Raw genomic sequence first — 22,215 nt, forward strand, 5'->3', positions numbered from 1 at the left:
TATGAACAGATATAGAGACTCATTAGAGACCTTATCTTTTCTCAGATCATCAGATTTCTTTTGGGATGGTGTCTGCTGTCTACAAATAGGCCTGGGCTTGTCACCTAGCTCTCAGTTCCTTTCCAAACTCTTTCCTGTCAAGGAGCACATGGAAATAACCAATACCTTTCTCCAAGGACAAGGGTGTCAGACAAGCCAGACAGGCTCGGTTGCCAGTGCTGACATTGGCACTGGTATTCTGAATGTCTGTGTATGTGTGTATATTTTAGAAACAACAAAAATCCACATTAATTAATAGCAATGCTGATCAAGTTGATCAATTTATTTAAAATCTAGTCAGTAGTGAAGCCTAAACTGAACTATAACTTAACATGTATTTATTATTATTATTATTATTATCATAAAAGGCCTTAAAACAAGAACAAAACTAAGCCAGCGTTTTCTTAACATTTCACCTCGAGGCGCCAATAGTGCTCTCCTTAATGGGCTAGGCGCTGCGATTGCTCTCTTCGAAATGTGTAATTGCCAGGATGATGGGGGGCCTGATTTAACCCAGTAAAATCTCCAGCTGCCCCTCCCCCCTCCCTGGTATATCCTTTATATAGAGTCTTAAGCCCATATTAATGTTGTCCTGCAGATTGTCATGCTGTGGCCAGTGTTGGAACATGTGACAGCCTATGGACGAGCACCACCAGATGGTCTTACTGAGAGGGGCCGTTCGGCTTACGGCCTGCAGGACATGATGCTGTTTTGACTTTTTTTCTCGTCATCATAATCGCTTTAAAATGCTCTAGAGTCCCCACTGCGAAATACTCTATTACTAATAATGAAGCAGGCATAAAGGGAATCCAATGGGGCCTGTGAGGCCATGTATACCACATAGACCTTCTGGTTAAATAGATGAGTTGCTGAGGAAAATCTGGTTTACTACAATGTTTACGACTTTTGTGTGAATAGTTATGTTATGAGAGGACTGCGGTGACAGCATGGACATTGTCAATAATGATTAAAAACTAGTTTTGGGTGAGTGTGATTATGCAAAAAGATGTACCGACATGTCCAGGGAAATGAAAGTTGTTAACCAGCTGTCGATATCACTCTATGTGTGTGTGTTCATCTGAGTGGATGTGCACAGGCTCAGACAGCATTATTCCAACCCACAGACACGGAGAAGAGGTTTGGAAAAACAAGTTGGGTTTATCTGAAACAAAATGTGCACCTGTGGCCTCTCTCTCTCTCTCTCTCTCTCTCTCTCTCTCTCTCTCTCTCTCTTTCTCTCTCTCTCTCTCTCTCTAAGTAATCCTGCGTGTGGTGGGGGCGTCCTACATAAATGCTTCAGCATCCTGATTCCTGTACCATTAATGACAGTATTAAATAGACATTGCGGGTCAATCACACTTTCATCTGACCAGTGGCAACTCAACAGGGAATGACAATGCTCTACAGTGTATGAAGAACAGTGTGGTCAGAAGAAACCTCTCCTCTGTGAAGAATGTTGTAATTAGTAAAAAATTACAATATTTGTTAAAAACCTCCACTAATGATAGGAAACCCTCCAACTGTTAATATTTTGTGTCTTTAACCAGTTTTTTTTATTATTTTTTTTATTCCTATTTCTTCTTCTTGTCTGCTGTAGTGCTGCAACTTCCCCTCTGGAATCAATTACTGTAATTCTATTACTATTACAACCGAGTACACATCCTTTCTGGTTAATTACTTCTGTCTTTACTGACCTAAGCAGAAAGTAAAACTGGTGTAAGGGAGATCACTGAAAATCACCTGTAATTATCTCACTTTCCTACACACTAAAGTGCATGACTTTGTCATAGTTGCTTTATCAGTGCATCTCTCTCATTCATGAGGTGGATTCTCAATTATTGGGCAGGGTGGCAACCAGTGGGGTAAGATGGAGAAAGAGGCCTACGCAGTAAAGAATTACACCAACCAAGGAACATGCTCAAACCAGTGTGAAAGAAGAGGTCTGATGGGAGGTTGGCCTGGTAGGCTTAGGATGTGAAATGAGTGTCCGTATCTTGAGTAGTGTGGCCTGTTATGAGTAGGAATTACAAAACAAAGGCTAGCTAGACAGTCAACAAGGCTGTTGGGCAGTGAATAAGGGGGGGTCCAGATAGCTAACAGTTGTAACCGATCAGAAAGCTAGAACTTAAGAGCTAAGAGTTTCCCCAAGGGGCGGAGTCATGTCTCAGAAGTGGCAGGCAAGGCTCCCCAGGACAGTGAGGAGAAAGGGGGGCCAGGGTGAGTCAGCGTTAGGGGAGACTGGTGTGTGCAAGTGTCTCAATAGCACAACAATAGAGGGCTTGCCATGGTTTAGAAGGTCAAAGTTTGAAAGATATTCCGTCTCCGACTCTATTTTTGATAATCCTTCTGAGGAAAGCTGACTTCTCATCCCCAACATTCACTTAAAGATTTCAGAGAAAACATAAACTATCACACTCCTGCAAAAATATACAGTATATATTTATATATATTTTTTTTTAACCTTTTTGGGGTAAAAATACAAATACAAATAAAAATACAAATCTATTAATCTGTTTGTATCCCACAGATTATGACAGATTACTTGTGTTGCCCTGGTTTTATATCTAAAACAATGTGTGTGAATTGGATTGACCTTGACTGGACCCTGATCTCCATGATGTGAGCCACAGGAAGTGAATCAATCTAAACTCATTCAGGATGTATTCTGTATCTCACCAAGTCAAAAGAACCTATCTGCCATCTAGTGGTCAGACACTTGTCATGACACCGAGTACATTGAGTTGGTGGTTTTGTTCACCCATGTATTTACTTACCTTTTAACAATTTGAAAACCGATAACAGATTACTGATTGCTCCGCATTAACATTAGCAGCATCTGGCACACTAAACATGGTACCTGTACCATCAGTTGGTCAGTTGGTGAGCTTCCCAGACTGTCCTGCTTTCACTTGTCACGGTCACCTGCCCCTGTGATAAAGACATCTGTCTGGACTGCTAATGAGGCCCGCTGACTGTATGAATGGGGTTTCTCCTCACCAACCTCTCTACCTCATCACTCAGATGTGTTTCTGGCATGAGTCCAGTGGCAGTGAGCAAAGCATCAGGACAGGGCTCTGCCTCAGTACACCTCAGCTCTGCCTCAGTACACCTCAGAAATAAATGGGTCAGCCTCAGTCAGGGGGAGCAGACATCATTAATCAGCTGTGGTGTATCTTGACCCCCATCTCTCTCTCTCTGTCTCTCTCTCTTTCTCTCTCTCTCTCTCTCTCTCTCTCTCTCTCTCTCTCTCTCTCTCTCTCTCTCTCTCTCTCTCACACACACAGACACACACACCCTATAAACTTAAATTTGCATGCATGAATATTGCATGCATGTGTATATTATCAGTTTTGTCAACATACGGGGTAGGCTTTGTCCTGCTTTTATCTCAGATGTTTTTAAATTTGTTTCTTCAAGCGGTGCGCAAACCTATAGGCATATGATATGCAAGTAGGCTATCATTTTATTTATTTCTATAATATCATTTTTTTTTTTTTTTACAAATGTATTCCCTTTTTCCTTCAGACGAACCAGTCCGTTATCGTTTAAATGTCCACACAACCAATTTTTGGTATTAGACGTTGCCCTTTGTCATTTCAAACTACTTTGGCAACTATACTCTGACTTGAGATAGGTGAATCAGTTTTACGACACAGGGTGACTGGCAAGTGAGGAACCAATCGCTTTTCATTTTGCGAGTCTCTTTCCGTCATTCCTTGGATTGGAACAGGGCGGAACTTCCAGTGCAGTGCTTCGTGATGGCGGCCGAGTCGCTTGCTCGAAAGGAACAGTAAAACCACGTTTTATACATAGTTAGGTAAGTTAGGAACAAGTACAGTGAGTCGTAGGGATAGATAATTACATAGTTATTGTTTCTGATACTTTGAAGATGAAAGGCAAGGAGCGGTCGCCCGTGAAAAAGCGCTCTCGTATTGCGGATGGAGGAGGAAGCCACCCAACAAGTAAGAAAATGGGAGCCCTATCTGCGACAGGCAACAACAACGGGAACGGTTCTGTCAAAAGTGTTGGTTCAACTAGAAGGAGTTTATTGACTGAAAAGAGAGACATTCGGGAATTAGACGGCCATGTTTCAAGTCGAACTGCAAGTCATCACGGCTACGCTAACTCAACCGCAGGCTCGAGTGCCAAACTCCACGGTGGCCTTGCTTTGGATCCCACTAGCCGGGCTAATTCTCGCGGGGAACAACGGCCACTCTCGAACGCCGAAAGTGAGTACAAGACTCTGCGAATTAGTGAACTGGGCTCTCAGTTGAACGACGAACAAATAGAAGATGGCTTGTTTCACGAGTTCAAGAAGTTTGGTGACGTTAGTGTAAAAATTAGCCGCGTAAACGACGAAAGGGTGGCGTTTGTGAATTTTAGAAGGCCCGATGACGCCAAAGCGGCCAAGCACGCACGCGGCAAGTTGGTGCTCTACGACCGCCCTTTGAAAATTGAAGCTGTGTACATGAACCGGAGACGGAGCCGTTCCCCCGTCGAAAAGGACACATTTGCAGTAGTGCCAGGGCACAGACATTTGTACCCTCAAAGACCCATTTCACCAACAGGGTTGGGCTATAGAGACTACAGACTGCAGCAGCTAGCCCTAGGTCGTCTCCCTCCTCCACCACCGCTGGCCAGAGACATAGAGAGGGAGAGAGAATTTTCGATCTTTGACGCCAGAGCCCGGCCTCCCTTTATTCCTGAATGTGCAGCTTTCCGGGAGGAGGACCTTATATCTCCTGAGGATGACCAGAGGGCTAACAGGACGTTGTTCCTTGGCAATCTTGACATCACTGTGACTGACACTGATCTAAGGAGGGCATTTGACAGATTCGGGGTGATCACGGAGGTAGACATCAAGCGCCCCGTGCGTGGTCAGAACAGCACCTATGGATTTCTTAAGTTTGAGAACCTGGATATGGCTCACCGTGCAAAGATGACCATGTCAGGGAAGGTGGTCTGCCACAACCCCATAAAGATTGGTTATGGAAAAGCCACTCCGACCACCAGACTGTGGGTGGGGGGTCTTGGTCCATGGGTCCCCCTGGCAGCCCTGGCCAGAGAGTTTGACCGTTTTGGCACTATCAGGACTATAGACTACAGGAAAGGGGATGCCTGGGCGTACATTCAGTATGAGAGCCTGGACGCGGCCCAGGCTGCCTGCTCCCACATGAGGGGCTTCCCCCTGGGCGGCCCTGAGAGGAGACTCAGGGTGGACTTTGCCGATACAGAGCACCGCTACCAACAGCAGCAGCAGCAGCAGCAACCGTTCCTGCCAGCTCTCCCCCTGCCCCACTACGAACTGCTCCCAGAGGCCTTCCTCCACCGCCCTGGACCAGAGGGCCTGAGGGTGCGGGAGAGGACAACGCCACCTCAGCTCCGCTTCAGAGAGAGGGACCTGTACCCCACTGCCGAGTGGCCCGGGCCAGGGGTCCGGGAGAGGGTGAGAGGGCCACCGTTCGAGCCCTTGGATCATCTGGAAAGGCGTCCGCGGGAGCCGTGGTCCCTGGAGCGAGAGCGGGACCCGCAGGGGCGGGACCAGGCACGCAAGCGCCGCCTGGAGCGCTCGCCCGAGAGCAGCGAGCTGCTGCGGCGGCGCCACGGAGCCTCGTTGGAGCGCAGTCCGGGCGGCAGCAGTCGGGACGGAGGGCGCCACAGCGACTTGGAGCGCCCACCGCGCACAGACAGACCCTCGCCCGCCAGGGAGCGCCGTGGCAGCCTGGAGCGTGGCCCTTCGGAGAAGCGACTGCGGACCCTCAGCCCCACCGAGCCAGAGAGGGAGCGCAGGCGCAAGGCCGGCGACTCCTGCAAGAGCCCAGCCAAAAGGGAGGAGCGCGCCGAGCACCCGTCCTCCAGGTCCAGCCTGCAGTCGAAGCAGGGGGCTGGGGGGCAGAAGCTGAGCCAGGCCTGGCAGGGCGTGCTGCTGCTCAAGAACAGCAGCTTCCCCACCTTCATGCACCTGCTGGAGGGGGACCTGGCTGTGGCCACAGGGCTCCTGGTGGAAGGCTCCAGGGGGGGCCCGGTGTCCCAGCTGAAGATCACCCAGCGCCTGCGCCTGGAGCAGCCCAAGCTGGACGAGGTGTCCCGTCGCATCAAGGCCGCCAGCCCAGGCGGCTACGCCGTGCTCCTGGCCATGCCAGGCAGCTCTGAGGAGGGGCCCCAGGATGCCAGCAGCTCCACAGAGAGGCCTCTGAAGAACCTGGTCTCCTACCTGAAGCAGAAGCAGGCGGCCGGCGTCATCAGCCTGCCCGTGGGCGGCAGCCGCGACAAGGACCACGCTGGAGTCCTTCACGCTTTCCCCCTGCGAGTTCTCCCAGCAGTTCTTGGATGCCTCCTCTAAAGCCTTTGCCAAAACCGAGGAGGACTACCTGGTCATGGTCATAGTCCGAGGAGCATCTTAGGAAAGAAGATGTGCAACTTATAATGGCTTGTGATGTATCTGTAGCACTGTATGATATGCACACGGTGTTATGGCACTGGTTGTTGAGCCAGAGATCAGAGCTGGGGAAGTATTTCACCATCTGTATCATTCTAAGGAAAACATATTGACAGAATATACTGAGATAGTCATTTAATAATACATATAAATATATAAAAGCCTTAGGTAATTTTTATGTTCCCAGTATTAAAAATAGCCTGCATTTTATCCTGACTTTGATAGTAGTACCTAAAGCATTTGAAATCTCCAATGGCTACTTTTGATTTGTATGGGTATGATAGATTCCCCCTCTGTGACATTTAAAGGGGAACTGAAGTCAGTTGGAAGTGAACCGTTTTGAGTCAATCAAAATACATTGGTTATATTGCCTGTTTGAAAGAAAAAAAGTTTCAAAGTCATTTTCTTTTTTATAATAATATTATACATGAACTACTGGCAGATTTTTCTGGACAAGTCAGTAGGGCATTCAGTCTTGGTTTGGCACCAACAACAAGGTTCTGGGGAGTTCACTTCTGGAAATACTTATGCAGACCTTTTAGAGATGATTTGGAAATTAATGTTCTATCTCTGTAGTTCATGACTGTTAAAACACTTACAGAACTCAACTCTTTTGATTATCTTTGCAGGCTTAAACATGATTTAAAGGTCCTGTGCTATATACAACACATTTGATTTACTCATGTTTTGTCTTGCGTTTTTATGAGAATCCAGAAAATTCGAGTGATTGGCACGTTTGATCCTGTAATCATATGTACAACTTGGTAACATTGTGGTCTGCTTGTGATAATATAACAAAATAGCCCCCAAAAACTTTTGACTTTCTGTGTAAGGGTCAGTGTTTTCTTCCAGACATGTCATTTCTTTGGAAACATGTATTATCTATAAATCAGATAATGAGCCAAACAGGGGTTTGTAGACCGTCTAAATGTGATCAGTGAATCGATGAATCCCTTTTGCCGTTCATGGCTCTTTGTTCAGAGAGCAGTGTGCTCCTCAGACAGCTAGGTGGAGCTGTGTCACACAGCTCTTTGGGTGGGTCAGTGAGGACAGAAGGAGAAGTTTATACTGGGATTAAAGAACGTGCTGTAGTCTACTGAACAATCAAGTGTTGGCTGCCTTTAAAAATCGTTTTTTAAAAAGCATTTTTTTGTTCCTTTTTCAGTAACCCTAAAATGGACGAAGGTTTTGGTTAAAAGTCTCATACAAAAGTAAAGTTAACCATAGCTAGCTGAAGTGTTTCAATGGGTGTAATAATAATGGTGTCGCAGTTTCATCTCACAGCCAATGTGTGTGAACTAGTCCGTGTCTACACACTTCACTATTCATTCTGTTGTTGGTGCCATAGCTTTTTACTGGGTCTACTTCAAATTCAAAATTAACAATTGCATGCAGCTTAGACGAATCTGTTGTGTTAAGTCCCTGCTCTTGTACAAGTTGACTGTATGTAGCCATGGACACGCCCAAGGAAGGCCGAAGGGGGTGAACCACCAGACCACCAGTGAACTCTGGGGAAACGACACATACTTATTGGATCCCAGGCACCCTGGAGCAGAGGTCTTTGGTGCACTGGCCCCATGTCAGAATAACTCTGCTCCTAAGTTGTGTTAATGCTTTGTGATGCCAGTTACCATGTTTAAAATGGAAATTTTGCTTTTGTGCTGTGTACACACCTGATTTCTGGAGAGAAAGAGAAAAGGAAAACCATCATTGCACTTGCGCCTCAGAAGTAGCTGTCAGAACACGCAAGGTGCAGCTTTTGCACTTCCTAGCTTTTGTTTCGGTATTAATAAATTTTCTCTATCGTGGGAAAAACAAATGTTTCCGCCATTGGAAGACGACTGTTGTGACCTTTTCTGTTGTGTTGCCGAGGAGTTGTCTCTTGTACCTAAAAACGCAAAGGCCCTGCCCGTTTGAGAACAGAGCACTTTTTATGACCTTAAAGGAAAGAAAGAGAAGTGTGAAAACAAAGGAGCCTCTCAGATCTGTTGTTCTTCATTGTTCTTCATTTGTCCGCCGAAACCCCACCTCCCACCCTGCCCCGCTCCGAAGAGTGGCCAATGATCCATTTGTTAGTATTGAAAATGTGGCCCTCTTATAGGCCGGCTGTTTCTCTGCCTGAATCTTCATATGCGTTGTCCCCCTTGGAGAGGGGACTCCCCTCCTCGGAGACCTCTGGAGCCACCGGGACCCAGCCGCATGGGCTGAGCCCCCCCCCCCCCCCTGCTGCCTGGGCATCCCCCCTCCCCCAGCTGCCTGGGCTGGTTTCCCCCCAGCGTTACTGCCTCAACTGGGCTGTGTGGCTGTCTACAGCCTCCTCGGGATACACCCAGCCTGTCCTCTCACCTGTTCCCAGCCATGTGTGCAACCGAAACGGTATTGGGCCGACACCAATTGCAAGTTAACAAGGAGCAGTTATGTGATTCATTCGTTTGTGTATTTGGCCCGTTTTTACCCTGCTTTGAAGTCAGGGTGAAGCTGTTCGTCCTGTGTTAGGGCTAGTTGCCATGTTCGAGAGGGGATCGACCCAAGAGTACTTGTTTCCAGTCAAAACCGCCACGGAGCCGCCCAGAAAGAGAACCTTTTGTGTTTCCTGTGCAGGGATCCGTGATTTGATGTGATTATATATTCGTTTAAAGATGTTTTCTGAAGTGAACGTGCGATCAAAGTGAAGAGGCCGCGAGAGATCCTGACTCCACACGGGGCCTGACCAGCTCTGCTCCAGATTCCCAGTCTAAACTTTGGTCAGGAAACACAAGTGCCGCCCGGACCGCCATGCCTACTGTGTGCCCCGCCCTAGGCATCGTCTCCAGGTTTCCCAAGGCCGTGCCTGTGGGTGACGGGTGCAAACAGGGAGGCCCCCCTGCCGCTGCCCTTTGACCCCCCCCCACCCCTCACTGACTCAAATCTCAGGTAAAGTCTGCTGGCTACCTCAGCCTCAACACCATGACTGGGTACGTATGTGAAATGGTGACTGAACATCTGCTCATTTGGTGCCTAACCTTAAAAACACCTTGATATTGAACCCATTTGTGGCAGTTTTAGAACAGGTGTCCAATATCTAACACCGCACCATTTAGGCCTATGTTTACTCAGCTGTTTAATAAGCCTAGAGTTAAAGAGATGGCTAACAATACACAGTTCATTACTAATTCACAGTTGTCGAATACATCCACTGTAAGGGAGAACTTTTCTCTATATTGAGGATCCTGGCAAGATGAGGGAAACGCATTGGTGCTCTGTGATAGGTACTTCTGTGAGCCTAACAGTTGCACAGTTAGAATTAGTGCACCTGACCTCCCTAAGGGATCCATTTTCATGTAGAGACGTTCTCCAAGGCTCTATAGGCGTTGTATTGTAAGTATTGTAACTCAAGGCAGTCTCCCAATCTTATTTTTTGTACCCATTTATGTGATTAAGAACGATTCAAATGTTCAATCTGCTCCTACATATGGTGGACCATTTAGTCTGTCCACTGTCAGAGCTGGAAGTGGGTGAGATTTATGGAGTAGTTGTGTCAGGATTTTAATAAACACGTCCATCTCGATCTTATTGCTAAATATACTCAGAGAAATAAGGCACAGACAGACACAAGCTGTCATGGCACAGAAGGGATCTGGACTCAATAGTTACATATTAACATGGGACCTGGGCTCTAGTGCAAGGCATAATCCATCTGGCTGAATATTTTATATTAAAAGGATGCTAAGATGGAGCGTTCTGCCTGTAATGAGTGGGTAGGGTTCTGGAAACATGGATTTTTCAGCCTTTATTTTTGCAGCATGGATGTTGCAGGGGATGACTTGGCACAGACCAGTGTGGGATGTAGGAGGACAAGGCCTGACGGATGACAGGAAATAAGTCTTCACAGAAATAAATAAAATACATACACAGGTAAAAAAGAGCTAATGCTGTACTACCGTCAAACTCACTTCAGTTTGACAGTTGAAAAGAATAGACTGTAATGTGTACATACATTAATCATCTTCAATTCATAATTGAAATGTTTGTGGGATGTCATGGCCTGCAGTGTGTAACATCTCTGGTCAGTGTGTCTCCTCGGGATGGAAGCCTGCAGTGTGTAACATCTCTGGTCAGTGTCTGTCTCCTCAGGATGGAAGCCGGGCCTCTCTGCCTGGACCAAGATTCCTCTCCACATCTTTCACTGTGGTTAAAAACAAAACAGAAAAACACAGATTCATTTCCATGTTGTTTTCACAGGAATGTGGCATCACTCATGTCTCCTGTCTTGCAGAAACAAGTCACGATGATCTCGCCAGTGTAGAAGAGGAGTTGGAGTGCAGTGCATTACAGCCTGTACGTGGCCACTTCATCCATTTGTAGGAAGTTAGAGTAGAATTACCTATCTTCAATAATTCAGTGCAAAGTAGTTGTGAGGATGTTTTATGACTCATCAGATATCCTGCTCAAAGGGGCTATATTGGTAAGTACGTATTTTCAATCTTGGATCTGAATTTATGGTGAATTACTCATGCTTTCTGTCTGCAGTTATATATATTTGATCAAGTAAAATATGTAATTTCAGTGCTGCTATGTAGTATCATTATTAAAAATATATATTTATTCATCCTGTTTTGTGTTTTTTTGTGCAAAGTATTGAGCTAATTGATCAGATTTAGTTAGTGAAAACTAGCATCTGAATCAAATCTGAGCCTTTACTGTCTAGTGTGTTTATCCTCTAGACTCTAGTCAGTATAAACATGACTTTATAAGCTGAATTAATAACATGGTATTCAATGCCTTACTTTGGTCAAGTAACAGTTTTAGTGCAATTTTTTTTCTTACCAAAGTACTGTGAAGATAGCTGTTAATTGTCACATCTCATGCATGTGGGTTATCATTTACATTTAGTCATTTAGCAGACGCTCTTATCCAGAGTTATCAACCCAGTAAGATATTCCATCAGACTGATACCATTATTTTCAAGTATTAATCTTCAAGTTACCAGTACATATAAGTGGTTTCTCTCATTAATGGGGTCTTTGAAGCTAGTGATAACATCATGTATCCATTGGTACACACCCAGATATGTTTTACACTGAATAAGGTCAACATGGTGCTTGGGGGGAAGAAAAGTGTCAAAGTCTTGCTTTGCATAGGGTTCCATTAGGATTACCTTATGTGTGACTTGTGAGAACAAAGAACTATTAGCTACTCCAAATTTTGGCCGGAGTTTATGTACTTTTTCTTATCAGAATCAGATGTATTTATTTAACCCATTGGTATCACAAAGCAGGGAGGGGTAACTTACATTTGCTAATTCCAAAACAGGCCTGCTGACGCAGGCAGGCATTATACTGTTTCTACCTTTGTCTTTCTACCATCAAAGTTTGCGATATGCCGTGGACCCTGAATGCAAACCTGTTCTTGCAATTTTTGCATTACTTAAACTAAACATAGTCATAATAATTAACATATTTATTTGGGAAAACAGAGAATACAGTATGGACATCTATAGTATCTGGATTGTCTGGTGTGAAGTATTGTACAGAGTAGCCTGCAGCACCGACACAGACTGATTTTGACATCTATACGGTACATGTAAACTCCCTTTGAGATTGAATTTGATTTGAATTCATGAGGTCGCAAAAATAATTGGAGCAAAACGTCTAGCCTACTGCACAGCTTAGTCACACCAATGACCAAACCTTGGACCCAGGTCATGATCCTGCTAAACGAGTGAGTGTGTGGGTAGTGTTTCCTGCCCAAGGACAGTTCTACGTCGAGCTCCTTCACTACTGTCCATATCTGCTTCTCTGAGGGCCACTCTGGACCAGCCTACTTCACACGCACCCTGACATTATGAAACAACTAGTTTTTGTTACCCTTGGTTTAAAGGTTATCACTTGAAGTAGTTCCTGGGCTCTTTATTTTGCTTATCTAAACTATGCGGCTGATGTACTTAAGGTGAAGGGTTTTTATATGAATAATATTTCAGGCTGTTAAAGGAGGAGTTGAAGTAGGTATGCAATCATATATAAGGACTTGTGGATCCTGTGTTGGGCAGATAATGAGACAAGATGAAGTCTGCTGTTGTGCTGTTTGCCTTAGTGGCTATTTCTGAGTGCCTCATCAAGTAAGTTGTTTCATCTAGAGTTTTGTACTAAATAGCTCTGTGTGTTTGTGTGTGGATGTTTGTCTGTGTGTTTGTGTGTGTGTGTACGTAAGTCCCCAAATCCGTTCACATGATTATACACCGGTTCTTAAGTTGGTCTGTTTATCCAGTACAGTGATCTGTTTTACTTATTACCCTTTATTAATTGTGTCTATGCACAGCATCTATTCAATGACTCTATACTGTTTTGTATTTAATACATTTCTATGTTATTTTCACACTTTGTCACTTTGCTTTCCTTACTAAAGTTTGAAATGGACTTCTGAACCTCTCTTCATATGGGCTTTTGTATGTAAGCATGTGTGTTTTAATCGTGTGGTTTAGGGTTCCTCTAATCAAGAGCAACATGGCCAGCAAACTCCTGAAGGAGAAGGACCTGCATGAGAATTACAAGAGGAAGTATCAACCCAGAGTCAGGTTGAACCCCAGATTGGCATCCAACACAAACGTGCCAATGACTTACGACCCACTGGTGAAGTCTAAGATTCATTATCTTTTGATTAATTATCTCGCTGAGAATACAGTATATCTGGTGAACAAGTGCAAGATGATTGATCAATAGTCTTGGTGTTTCTGAACTCCCGACACAGTTGACGTATTACGGAGTCATTTCCATTGGTACCCCTCATCAGTCCTTCAAGGTGCTCTTTGACACGGGGTCATCTGACTTGTGGGTGCCCTCCATCAACTGCAGCAGTCCAGCCTGCAGTAAGTGTGGCATAGAACCTACCAACAGGGTGCATGTTAGGACTTTCCAGATTAGGTAAAGCAACCTGCTGTACCAATTGATTTTTGGCACTCTCTCTTTCACAAGATGCTCATGCCAAGTTCAACTCTTCCGCGTCCTCCACTTTCAAGTCCAGCAGCCAGTCTTTCTCCATCCAATATTACACTGGCAGCATGACAGGGGTGGAAGGATATGACACCATACAGGTGAGGAAACACTCATCTTTGCCATCATGCCAATTATTCAGAATCCTTGATATTGTGAGTTGGCTTGCTACACCCAGGAACATGCTAGTCCATGACTGTGCAAGTAGTGAACCTCCCCTGATATTCTTATTCAGAGGCTAAGCATGAATCTTTGTCACGTACACCGTTGTGTTCGTCATTCTGAAATGGTTTTTCGCAAGTTCAAAGATCACACTGACAACTGGAAATGATTTTTACTTAGTACATGCATGAATACGAAGAATGAAGTCAACGCCATACAACGTACTTCTTGAGAAGGCTATGTCATGCGCTGTGTGTGTTTGCTCTCAGCTTGGTGACCTGTATGTGGAGAACCAGGCGTTTGGCCTGAGTACATACGAGGATTCCTTCCTTGAGTATGTACCGTGGGATGGGATCATGGGCCTGGCCTACCCACAACAAGCAGTCGAGACAGGCAGAACCTTCCTCACCAATATGTTTGACCAGGGCAAGAACCCTCAGAACATGTTCTCAATCTACCTGAGCAAGTGAGGGTTGTATGAAAAAGCTGATTGTGTGTGTGTGTGCGTGCGAGTGTGTGTGTGTAAACGAGACTCTCTCTTTTGTCCTCAGTATGAATATTGTGTATTTTGTTTGGTGTTTTGTGACCCTCAAGCTCAGAGGAAGGCAGTATGATCATCTTTGGAGGAATAGACCCCATCTACTTCACCGGAGGCATCCAATGGATCCCTGTCCTTCAAACCACTGGCTACTGGCAGATTGCTGTTACCAGGTATAGGGGTGGGGTTAATGATCAGTTGTTGAATCATGAATCATTATTTACCGTCTCAGACACCACCTGCAAGATCAATCTTATCAGTCTAAATGAATCCTCACATGTTTTGTCAATGCCAACAATGGTTGTTTCACCTCAGACACTGGGTTGTGTCTGCGTTCAAGATTTAACAGGAAAAGAACTGAATATGTGCAATCCTGTTTGCTTGTGGCAGCATCACCGTCAATGGGAACACGGTGGCGTGTTCAGGGGGCTGCCAGGCTGTGGTGGATTCGGGCACAGCCCTTATTGTTGGGCCCGCCAAAGACGTCAGCAACTTGAACGGCTGGGTTGGCGCCTACACTGACCAGGATGGCAATGTGAGTGTGTCTGAGTCTAAGGCTCCCGACACAGTAACCATTAGAATCACTCAATATGGCTCCAACATGCATCAAATGTAGTAAATGTTGTTTGCTTTCTTCAAAGGTCATTCTGAGCTGTGAGAACATTGATGTCATGCCTGACATCGTCTTCAAAATCAATGGCTACAGCTTCTCCCTCCCTCCGTCTGCCTACGTTTACAATGTGAGTTCCTTCCAATGACAAAGAAATATTCTGTCAATAAAGAAAACGAGTAAAACCCAGAAGAAATGCAATCAAAGGCACCTGGCACATGGTCTTTACACCATATGTCATGGTAGACATCTAAGCAGGTAAATAAGGTCTGAAGCTATTCATATGAATGGAAACATGAATTTCATGACACCCTGCCTCTTCCTTTACCTCCTCCTCAGAAAGGCGACAGCTGCACTACTGGGTTGGAGATGGCCCCAGGACCATGGACTCTGGGAGAAGTCTTTATGAGACAGTTCTACACCGTCTTTGACATAAGCAACAACCTGGTGGGCTTAGCCCCAGCCGTATGAGTCACCCAGATACCACATCCAGTCACCTTTACTGTTAATCGTTACTGTTTACATCTGACAGGAAGAATCTGAGAAAGGCTGGTCTAAAATCAATCTGTAAATCAATACATTTGTGCTTCTGACGCTTAAAAAAATGAATGTTTACGTTAACTAGATGTGTGAGTCTCGAGTAACTCCAGAGGTATGGCAATGGTGGTCGAATTTATGGTGCACCATTATTCTGCTGGGCATGGACCCTCTTTTTGTTTGTGTGTGTGTGTAACTTTCTGCTGCAGTGGTAACCTGTGTTCAGAATGTTCTCCACTAGGTGTCAGTAATACGAGAGTCATGTGACTGGGTGGGGGCTGTGTATGAGTCACCTCTTTTGAATTCAGTCAACAGACAGACACCTGCCAATCATTTTCCATCAGTGGGCACGCACCACCTTTCATGCCATCTGGGTACAGTCATTGGATATGGAATCAGGTCATTCTTGATCAATTCTAAATATGAACTGCTCTTGCATGATGTACATGATATATCTTTAAATAAAATCTGCTTTGCATGTATGAAACGTTTTTTTCAAGGTCATGAGGCTTAATAACCATATGTATGTGCCATATGCACAATGATACCAGGACAATGATTCAACTGAACGTATACTGTACGCTTCGAATTGAGTAATCACTCGTTCACATAGTAGTCGTTCGAGTGTTTCTTTGTTTGCCAATTTGCATTTTCCCTAGGGCATCAACCCCTAAGCCTACTTGTGCTCTGAAAGCGCTTAGTAGTTTTGCATAGGTTGTTGTGTTGCAAACAGTGTAACATGAGACACCTGGCATCACTGAATCAGATGCTGTAGCAGTCCCCTTGGAGGCCTCTCTTGAGTCATTCATCCAGAGGAGAAGCTTCTTTTACTGGAAAGAGGGCTCTCTGGCAGCCAGAAGCAGGACCCGTACTGATCTATTTACAATCAGGATACCCATCATCCGCTGACTCAGATAGTGCACTTTAATCCGACAGTGAGTCAACAAACACAGCTAGGTGTCCTAACATGTTATCCTACCCGTCAGATTCTCCTACCAGGACCTACATTACGGCTAGAGTTAGAGCTATAGTTTTGTGCTACGGTGGGACATGTTGTTGACGTGAACCGTCAAGAACATGGAGGGAGAAAGAGCTTCTTCTCTGTCTGTATCAGGGGAGCTCCTCAGGACACTACGTTACCTGAGGCAAACGCTCCAATATACATCCAGCTACATCAAACGGTGTTTCCAGAAAGTGAACAGATGGTTGTGTGCAATAAATATGAACCTACCTCCCCCGCGCAAGCCTCGTTTCCGCCTCTGCGTCGAGGCCTTTTCGCTGTTTCACCACAAAGTAACCACCGTGAAAGCCATTAGGCTAATTGAGCCTGGGTACTGTTAAATTTGCTGCAGTCTGATATCAGCACAAATAAGCTAACCTTAGATATGAGTGATATCTCACTGGGGTCTTTGTCACTGCACTTGAGTCATGACCATGAGCATAAACAAGAGGATACGACATGTAACCTTCGCGTTAACACCGTATTGTTACATGAGTAAGCAGTTTCAGTTTTATTTCACAGGTACACTGTATCTACAAGACATTTGGGAAATTAACAGTGTTGAGCATACACAGGTTTTACAGGGTATTTGTCAGTGACATCAGTACATGAAAGGAACAGGCACAGATAAAGGTTGGACATCAGTAGTAATGGCTACAACAAAGACACTTTACATAGATAAAAGTAAATAACACTGTAACAGTTTTTGAATATCAAGTGTATATGGGGGATATGACGACTGATACACACGTTCTGTACAATACTCATTACTCTTTAAACAAAAGTCATTTAACAAGATCAATCTTAATGGAGAGAAAATAGCTTTCACAGTGGTTCCAGAAGAAGAATATGAATGTATTATATAAATGTCTATATCCATAACTAAATTCTATCAAGGGTTATAGTAGGTTCCTTTATCATATATTCAGGCTACAATTGACAACTCCTAGTACGCAAGCACATACATGTCTTGTAATCTCTTGATAGATAGCATTACTGTATGGAGTATAGTATTACTGTAATATTGTACATGTTCAGATATGACCCTGAGGGTATATACTGTACAGAAATGCAAAAAGAATGTCTAAAGTATGCATATATTATCATTATTATTATTACTCTGTTGTTATTGGCTAAACCATTCAGTTCAATGGTTGCTAATGCCCTGTGTGGAAGTACGTCATCATGTAAGAATAGAGAACCTGTCTAGGGGAGTGGTTTGGTACTTCTATTACAATAGCAACAGGTTTCAGGTTGAGAGAGAGACGCTCAAGTGGACAAGCTGTCAGTCAAGTTGCATCATCAAGTTCGGAGTTAATGCAGTTTACTTAATAGCTGCAGAGTAAGTATTATCCTTGAAACTAGAAACCTGAAAGCCTTGAACCTACTTACTAAGTTAGGTTCAATCAAAGTTTAATTGTGGGTATAATGTCAAGCTATTTTCCAAAGCTTGTGTCTACTCTTTGCATTGACATTTCTTTGAGTGAAACCCTGTGTGGCCTGTGAGCCATATTGATATACAGTCTGCAACAAGTGAACAACAACAGGACAAAGAGTGTGACTGTTATCTCAGTCTGTTCAGCAGCTGTGACAGGCTATGATATTAGCTGGATGAGCACAAGCTACTATTTCTAACAGTGTTTATGAGACGATTGGCCACTGGCATTAGTTTGTTTGCTTTGGGAATGTAAAATGATGCCTAGAAGTACTCTGTAGCAAGTTACAACACTCATTGGTCTCCTTCTGGGCCTATCCGGCTGCAGGCACACACACAAGATCAAACTTGAATTCCAACACACCAGCCTCACACAAGTGACTAAGTGATAGAGGGTATTTTTAGCTTAGTGATTCAATATTACTAGCAGCAAGTACAGGAGCAATGTAATTTCCGATATTATGATTCAAATACAGTATATTCCATCTACATCGATCAATCGATAGATGATTATGGATTTGTGGCTTGAATTGCATCATACACAAAACAACATATTGAATGCACAGTCATGACATGTTTGAAGACATTGAACATAAAGATTGCTACATAAGGTGGAGAGAACAGATCCTCATTTGGTTAGCCTCGTGGCAAGACAGTTAGTGTAAAAGTTACCTCAAAATAAACCTACTTACTAAACTGATATGCATATGGAGACTGTCATTTGTTTAGTCTGTCTGTCAGTCATTCTTTACTTGATGGAAAAGGCCGAGTGTTTTGAAGTTTATGATGGTGGGGATCGCCCCGAGGTCTCCTCACACCACCATCGGCGTGTCGGAGCACACGGAGCTTATGGATTCGGCCTCCGACCTCCTCCTCTCTCCCTCTCTCCTGTCCTCATGCCACTCGTCCTCCTCCTCCCCAATGGGGTTGAGCCTTCCATTCTGCTCCAGCAGATGCTTGGGGTCCAGAAAGGCCATGTGCCGGTTAAAAGGCACCTTGGCACCCCCCTCATCCCCATCTAGCCCCGCCTCCTGGTTGTCGGGGGTCACACTGACGGTGGAGGAGTGGCTGTCCCCGGGGGCGCTCTTGGACAGGCCCTGACCGGGGCAGCAGACACAGTTGCAGGGAGTGAGGTAGAGGTAGATGAACACCATCACGATACTGGCCAGACAGCCCGCCAGAGTGGTGTAGGCTGTCTTCATGCCCTCCAGACCTGCGATCATGGTGTAGTTGTGCACTATCACTGTCACGTACAGGGTCTCGTTCTGGGAGTCCCCCTCGGCGTAACAGGTGTAGACCCCTGAGTCCATCACCTGGATGGGGCCGATCCGCAGATTGCCATCAGGAAGCAGCACAGCGCTTTGGTTCTCAAAGGACACTTCAGCATTCTTTGGTAGGTCCCAACTCTTCTGCATGTCTTTCTGTTTGGTGTCGCAATCCAACACCACATACTGCTCCAGGTAAGTGATCTGATCCATGATCTTTACTGCGCTACAGTTTAGGTGCTGCTTGTTCAGATCCAAGATGGCCGACTTCTCCTTGCCTGGTAGTAAACAGATGTGTTCATCCCTGTAGTCAACGACAGAGCTGAACTCGCGGAGGTTCCAGAGCGCCACCATGGTGTACATCTCACAGCTGCAAGGCAGTGAGTTGTTATGGAAGTACAGGTTATTCTTAATCCAGGCAGGCAGCACCTGCAGCTCTTGGATGGACAGAACTTTGATCTTGTTCGAGGACACGTCCAGCAGGGTGAGGGCCTCCAGGCGACTCTTCTCCTTTACCAGCTCCAGGGGGAAGCGCTGGATCTGGTTCCGACTCAAGTAGAGCTTCTGCAGACTCATGAGGCCCACAAAGGCCGAGCGGTCTATCTGGGAGATGTGGTTGTTGTAGAGCAGCAGCACCTCCAGCCTTTCCAGGGGTTCGAAGATGAACTCCTCCAGTATCCGTAGGCCGTTAGAGGACAGGTCCAGGTGGCGCAGCTTGGTGACGTGGTGGAAGGCCTCGGACGAGAGGAAAACGAGCCCGTTGTGGCTGAGCAGGAGGCTGTGCAGCCGGCTAAGCCTGATGGGGGTCCACTCGGCTCTCAGGTGGCTAATGTTGTTGAAGCTGAGGTCTAACACCGCGGCATAGCGGGGCAAGGCCAGTGGAACGCTGGTCAGGTTCATCCTGGAGCAGCTGACAATGTTGCTGGCGCACACGCAGGTTTTGTGGCAGTTGAGGGAGCTGGCTGTTGATTCAGGTGGCAATTGAAAGGCCAGGATCAACAGAGCAAAGAGCCCTCTGGTCAACACTGGAGCATCCATGGCATAGGGTGGAAAACAGGATTGCCCACTCACCATCTCAGTTTAAGTCACTGGGCAAGAGGTTTGAGGTAGGATTTTAAGCTTCAGTTTTAGTCTTCATAATTGCTTTGAAGCTGCTTAAAGACATCATCAATTACCCATGGAGCTGTAAAGAGAAATCATGTTGTTAGATTTTCAAATAACAGAGGGTAAAAGGAAATGTTGCCTTTAAAAACGGCATAACATCTGTGCATAGGTCCTATGTATGCAGGCTGTCAGGGATAGACTATGGGGCCAAAGCCAAGACTGTCATGCATACATCTACATTTAGCCATGCGCACATAAATGCCCCAGCGCACAGGGGTGCATTGCACCACAAGACAGGGAACTGAGGGTCCGATTAAAACTTACTCTATACGTTTACATGTAGATCTTAACATGAATTCATGATTTTTTACTCCATTAAATGTACTGTTCTTACAGTGCACTTCTTACAGTAATTTCAAGCATTACAAATCCCCCTGTGCATTTAAACCCGTTTGAGTTCATGACTAGGGTGTACAACTCCAACACAATTCATTGGCTACGTTAAATGGTGCTCGGATACAGCCAAACACATAATTGTAGACAGGACCATGTCAAGCTTATATTTTCTATTTTTCTGGCTACATAAAATAATTGATCCACATGTGTTCTGTTACCTTCCGTTCCGTTGTCTGCGTCTCAAGACATAAATCGAAGGTCTAGGTAAATTTCTTGAACATCGCAGAAACCGAAATAATTCAAGTTAGAAATATTTAGTTGAATAAAACCATAATTTGCACGTATCCTTATGATATCTTTAAGACTAGATCAGTTAACAGTCCCGCGATGCCAAGCCCTCTGTGCAGTATCGTAGAAATCCAGTGGTCTGTTTGCCAAATGGAAAATCGGACTGGATCAAGCAAGAAGGACGCTCATAGGTGCGCTGCTACAGACGCAATAGGCAATGCCCTCATGTCAATGGAACTGTGTTTTTTCTCAGTTCACTCAGTCAGTGCTATGCTTTCATCCCATTGCTTAGAAAAAAGACGTATATAAAATTGTAGCCATGATTAAGATAATTCTAATGTCCAGCCGGCCAGGCTTTTGTGCAGCTACAGAATGTGAACATCTGTGTCGCATTGCAATAATGAGCCGAACAGGCTGAGAAGAGGAGCTGTGTGACATCCAATCAGTAAATCAGAAATATGACTTGTATTTGATCTGTAAAATTGGTACTGGAAAAAGTATTAGTAGAGTAATGGTCATGAATCTCTGGCACTTTTGTTTATGATTTCAACTCAATTATGACCTTCAACAGAGACAAGTTGTCCCTGTCCTTTTGGGGAGCACAAATGAAGCTTGAGTCCTGAACCTAAATGACAAATTGCACTGTGAGTCACTGTGTATCCTCGGTCCAATGTTAATTTGACAATTAAAATGTTCGTCCTCACTGTATGTTTCGTGCACAAAAGGTGTCCTTGAAGGGGGTTTAGCTTATCTCTGGTGTGCAGCAGGAGACAAGACAGCCTGTCCTCAGTGATCATCAACTAAACCCTCGTGGTGCAGCAGCCCTCTGGGAGCCTGCTGGGTCAGGTCTATATCCTCTTCTATTCAAGCTGCAGACAATGGAGAAGGATTGGACGTGCACGTCTCTGTGTGTGTTGACAGACCTACAGGAAAAGCATGTGGTAAATGAGGTGGACGTAGTTGAAATCAACTCTTAGATTACATTTTCCACAAACGGCATCGCTGACATTGAGTTCGTGTGCTACATAGGCTGTCTGGTTTGTCATAAGGTACTTGTGAGGAAGTCTCTTGAGATGAGTTTTACCTGACTGTTCTCACATAACACAAAATATGTCACTTGAGCTTGTACAGTGACGAATGGCTATGGAGTTGGTTTCCATGGAAGCCAAGGTCAATGATAGGTGGCTGCAGCTGTGGCATCAAGAGAGAAAGTACAGCGAAAGGTGTGTGTGTTCATGTGTGTGTGGATGTGGATGTGGATATGTGAGTGTGTGTGTGAGTGGATGTGTGTGCGTTGTGTGTTGTTGATTTCTGGCAGTCAGTTATGATCCAGTTTGACCCGATTGTTAGTTTCCTCAAGGATCACAATGACTCTTGCTTAGAGACTTGTTGCTCTTGTGATTAGTGGTAACTGAGTTACATTTTTGTACTCTC

At 45.0% G+C, this 22,215-nt stretch overlaps 2 protein-coding genes and 1 pseudogene across 2 annotated transcripts; 2 read left to right on the top strand and 1 right to left on the bottom strand.

The window, feature by feature from the left end:
* The first annotated feature begins 3,760 nt into the window (after window positions 1-3,760).
* Window positions 3,761-8,314, top strand: LOC146273188 (RNA-binding protein 15 pseudogene; annotated as a pseudogene).
* Window positions 8,315-12,519: 4,205 nt separating this feature from the next.
* LOC146273189 (pepsin A-like) lies at window positions 12,520-15,689 on the top strand. The gene is made up of 9 exons (XM_084704883.1): window positions 12,520-12,575; window positions 12,939-13,086; window positions 13,205-13,322; window positions 13,429-13,547; window positions 13,878-14,074; window positions 14,203-14,319; window positions 14,537-14,681; window positions 14,788-14,886; window positions 15,096-15,689. Exons 1-9 carry the CDS (start codon window positions 12,520-12,522, stop codon window positions 15,225-15,227), a joined length of 1,131 nt encoding a protein of 376 aa, XP_084561009.1. The 3' UTR covers window positions 15,228-15,689.
* A 1,108-nt stretch (window positions 15,690-16,797) lies between these two features.
* LOC146273190 (amphoterin-induced protein 1-like) lies at window positions 16,798-20,918 on the bottom strand. The gene is made up of 2 exons (XM_084705326.1): window positions 20,712-20,918; window positions 16,798-20,176 (listed from the first exon to the last, which is right to left on the bottom strand). The coding sequence occupies exon 2, from the start codon at window positions 20,065-20,067 to the stop codon at window positions 18,541-18,543; it is 1,527 nt and encodes a 508-aa protein (XP_084561452.1). The 5' UTR covers window positions 20,068-20,176; window positions 20,712-20,918; the 3' UTR covers window positions 16,798-18,540.
* Between the last annotated feature and the right edge of the window lie 1,297 nt (window positions 20,919-22,215).

This window comes from Hypomesus nipponensis, chromosome 9, assembly GCF_054491055.1.
Source record: "Hypomesus nipponensis isolate SF chromosome 9, ASM5449105v1, whole genome shotgun sequence".
Classification (NCBI taxonomy): Eukaryota; Metazoa; Chordata; class Actinopteri; order Osmeriformes; family Osmeridae; genus Hypomesus; species Hypomesus nipponensis.

Bases quoted from the DNA above. Each gene is read 5' to 3' on its own strand.
- LOC146273189 (XM_084704883.1), top strand. From the start codon at position 12,520: ATGAAGTCTGCTGTTGTGCTGTTTGCCTTAGTGGCTATTTCTGAGTGC. The intron at 13,548-13,877 runs GTGAGGAAACAC...GTTTGCTCTCAG, and splicing joins AAGGATATGACACCATACAG to CTTGGTGACCTGTATGTGGA. The intron at 14,682-14,787 runs GTGAGTGTGTCT...CTTTCTTCAAAG, and splicing joins ACACTGACCAGGATGGCAAT to GTCATTCTGAGCTGTGAGAA.
- LOC146273190 (XM_084705326.1), bottom strand. From the start codon at position 20,067: ATGGTGAGTGGGCAATCCTGTTTTCCACCCTATGCCATGGATGCTCCA.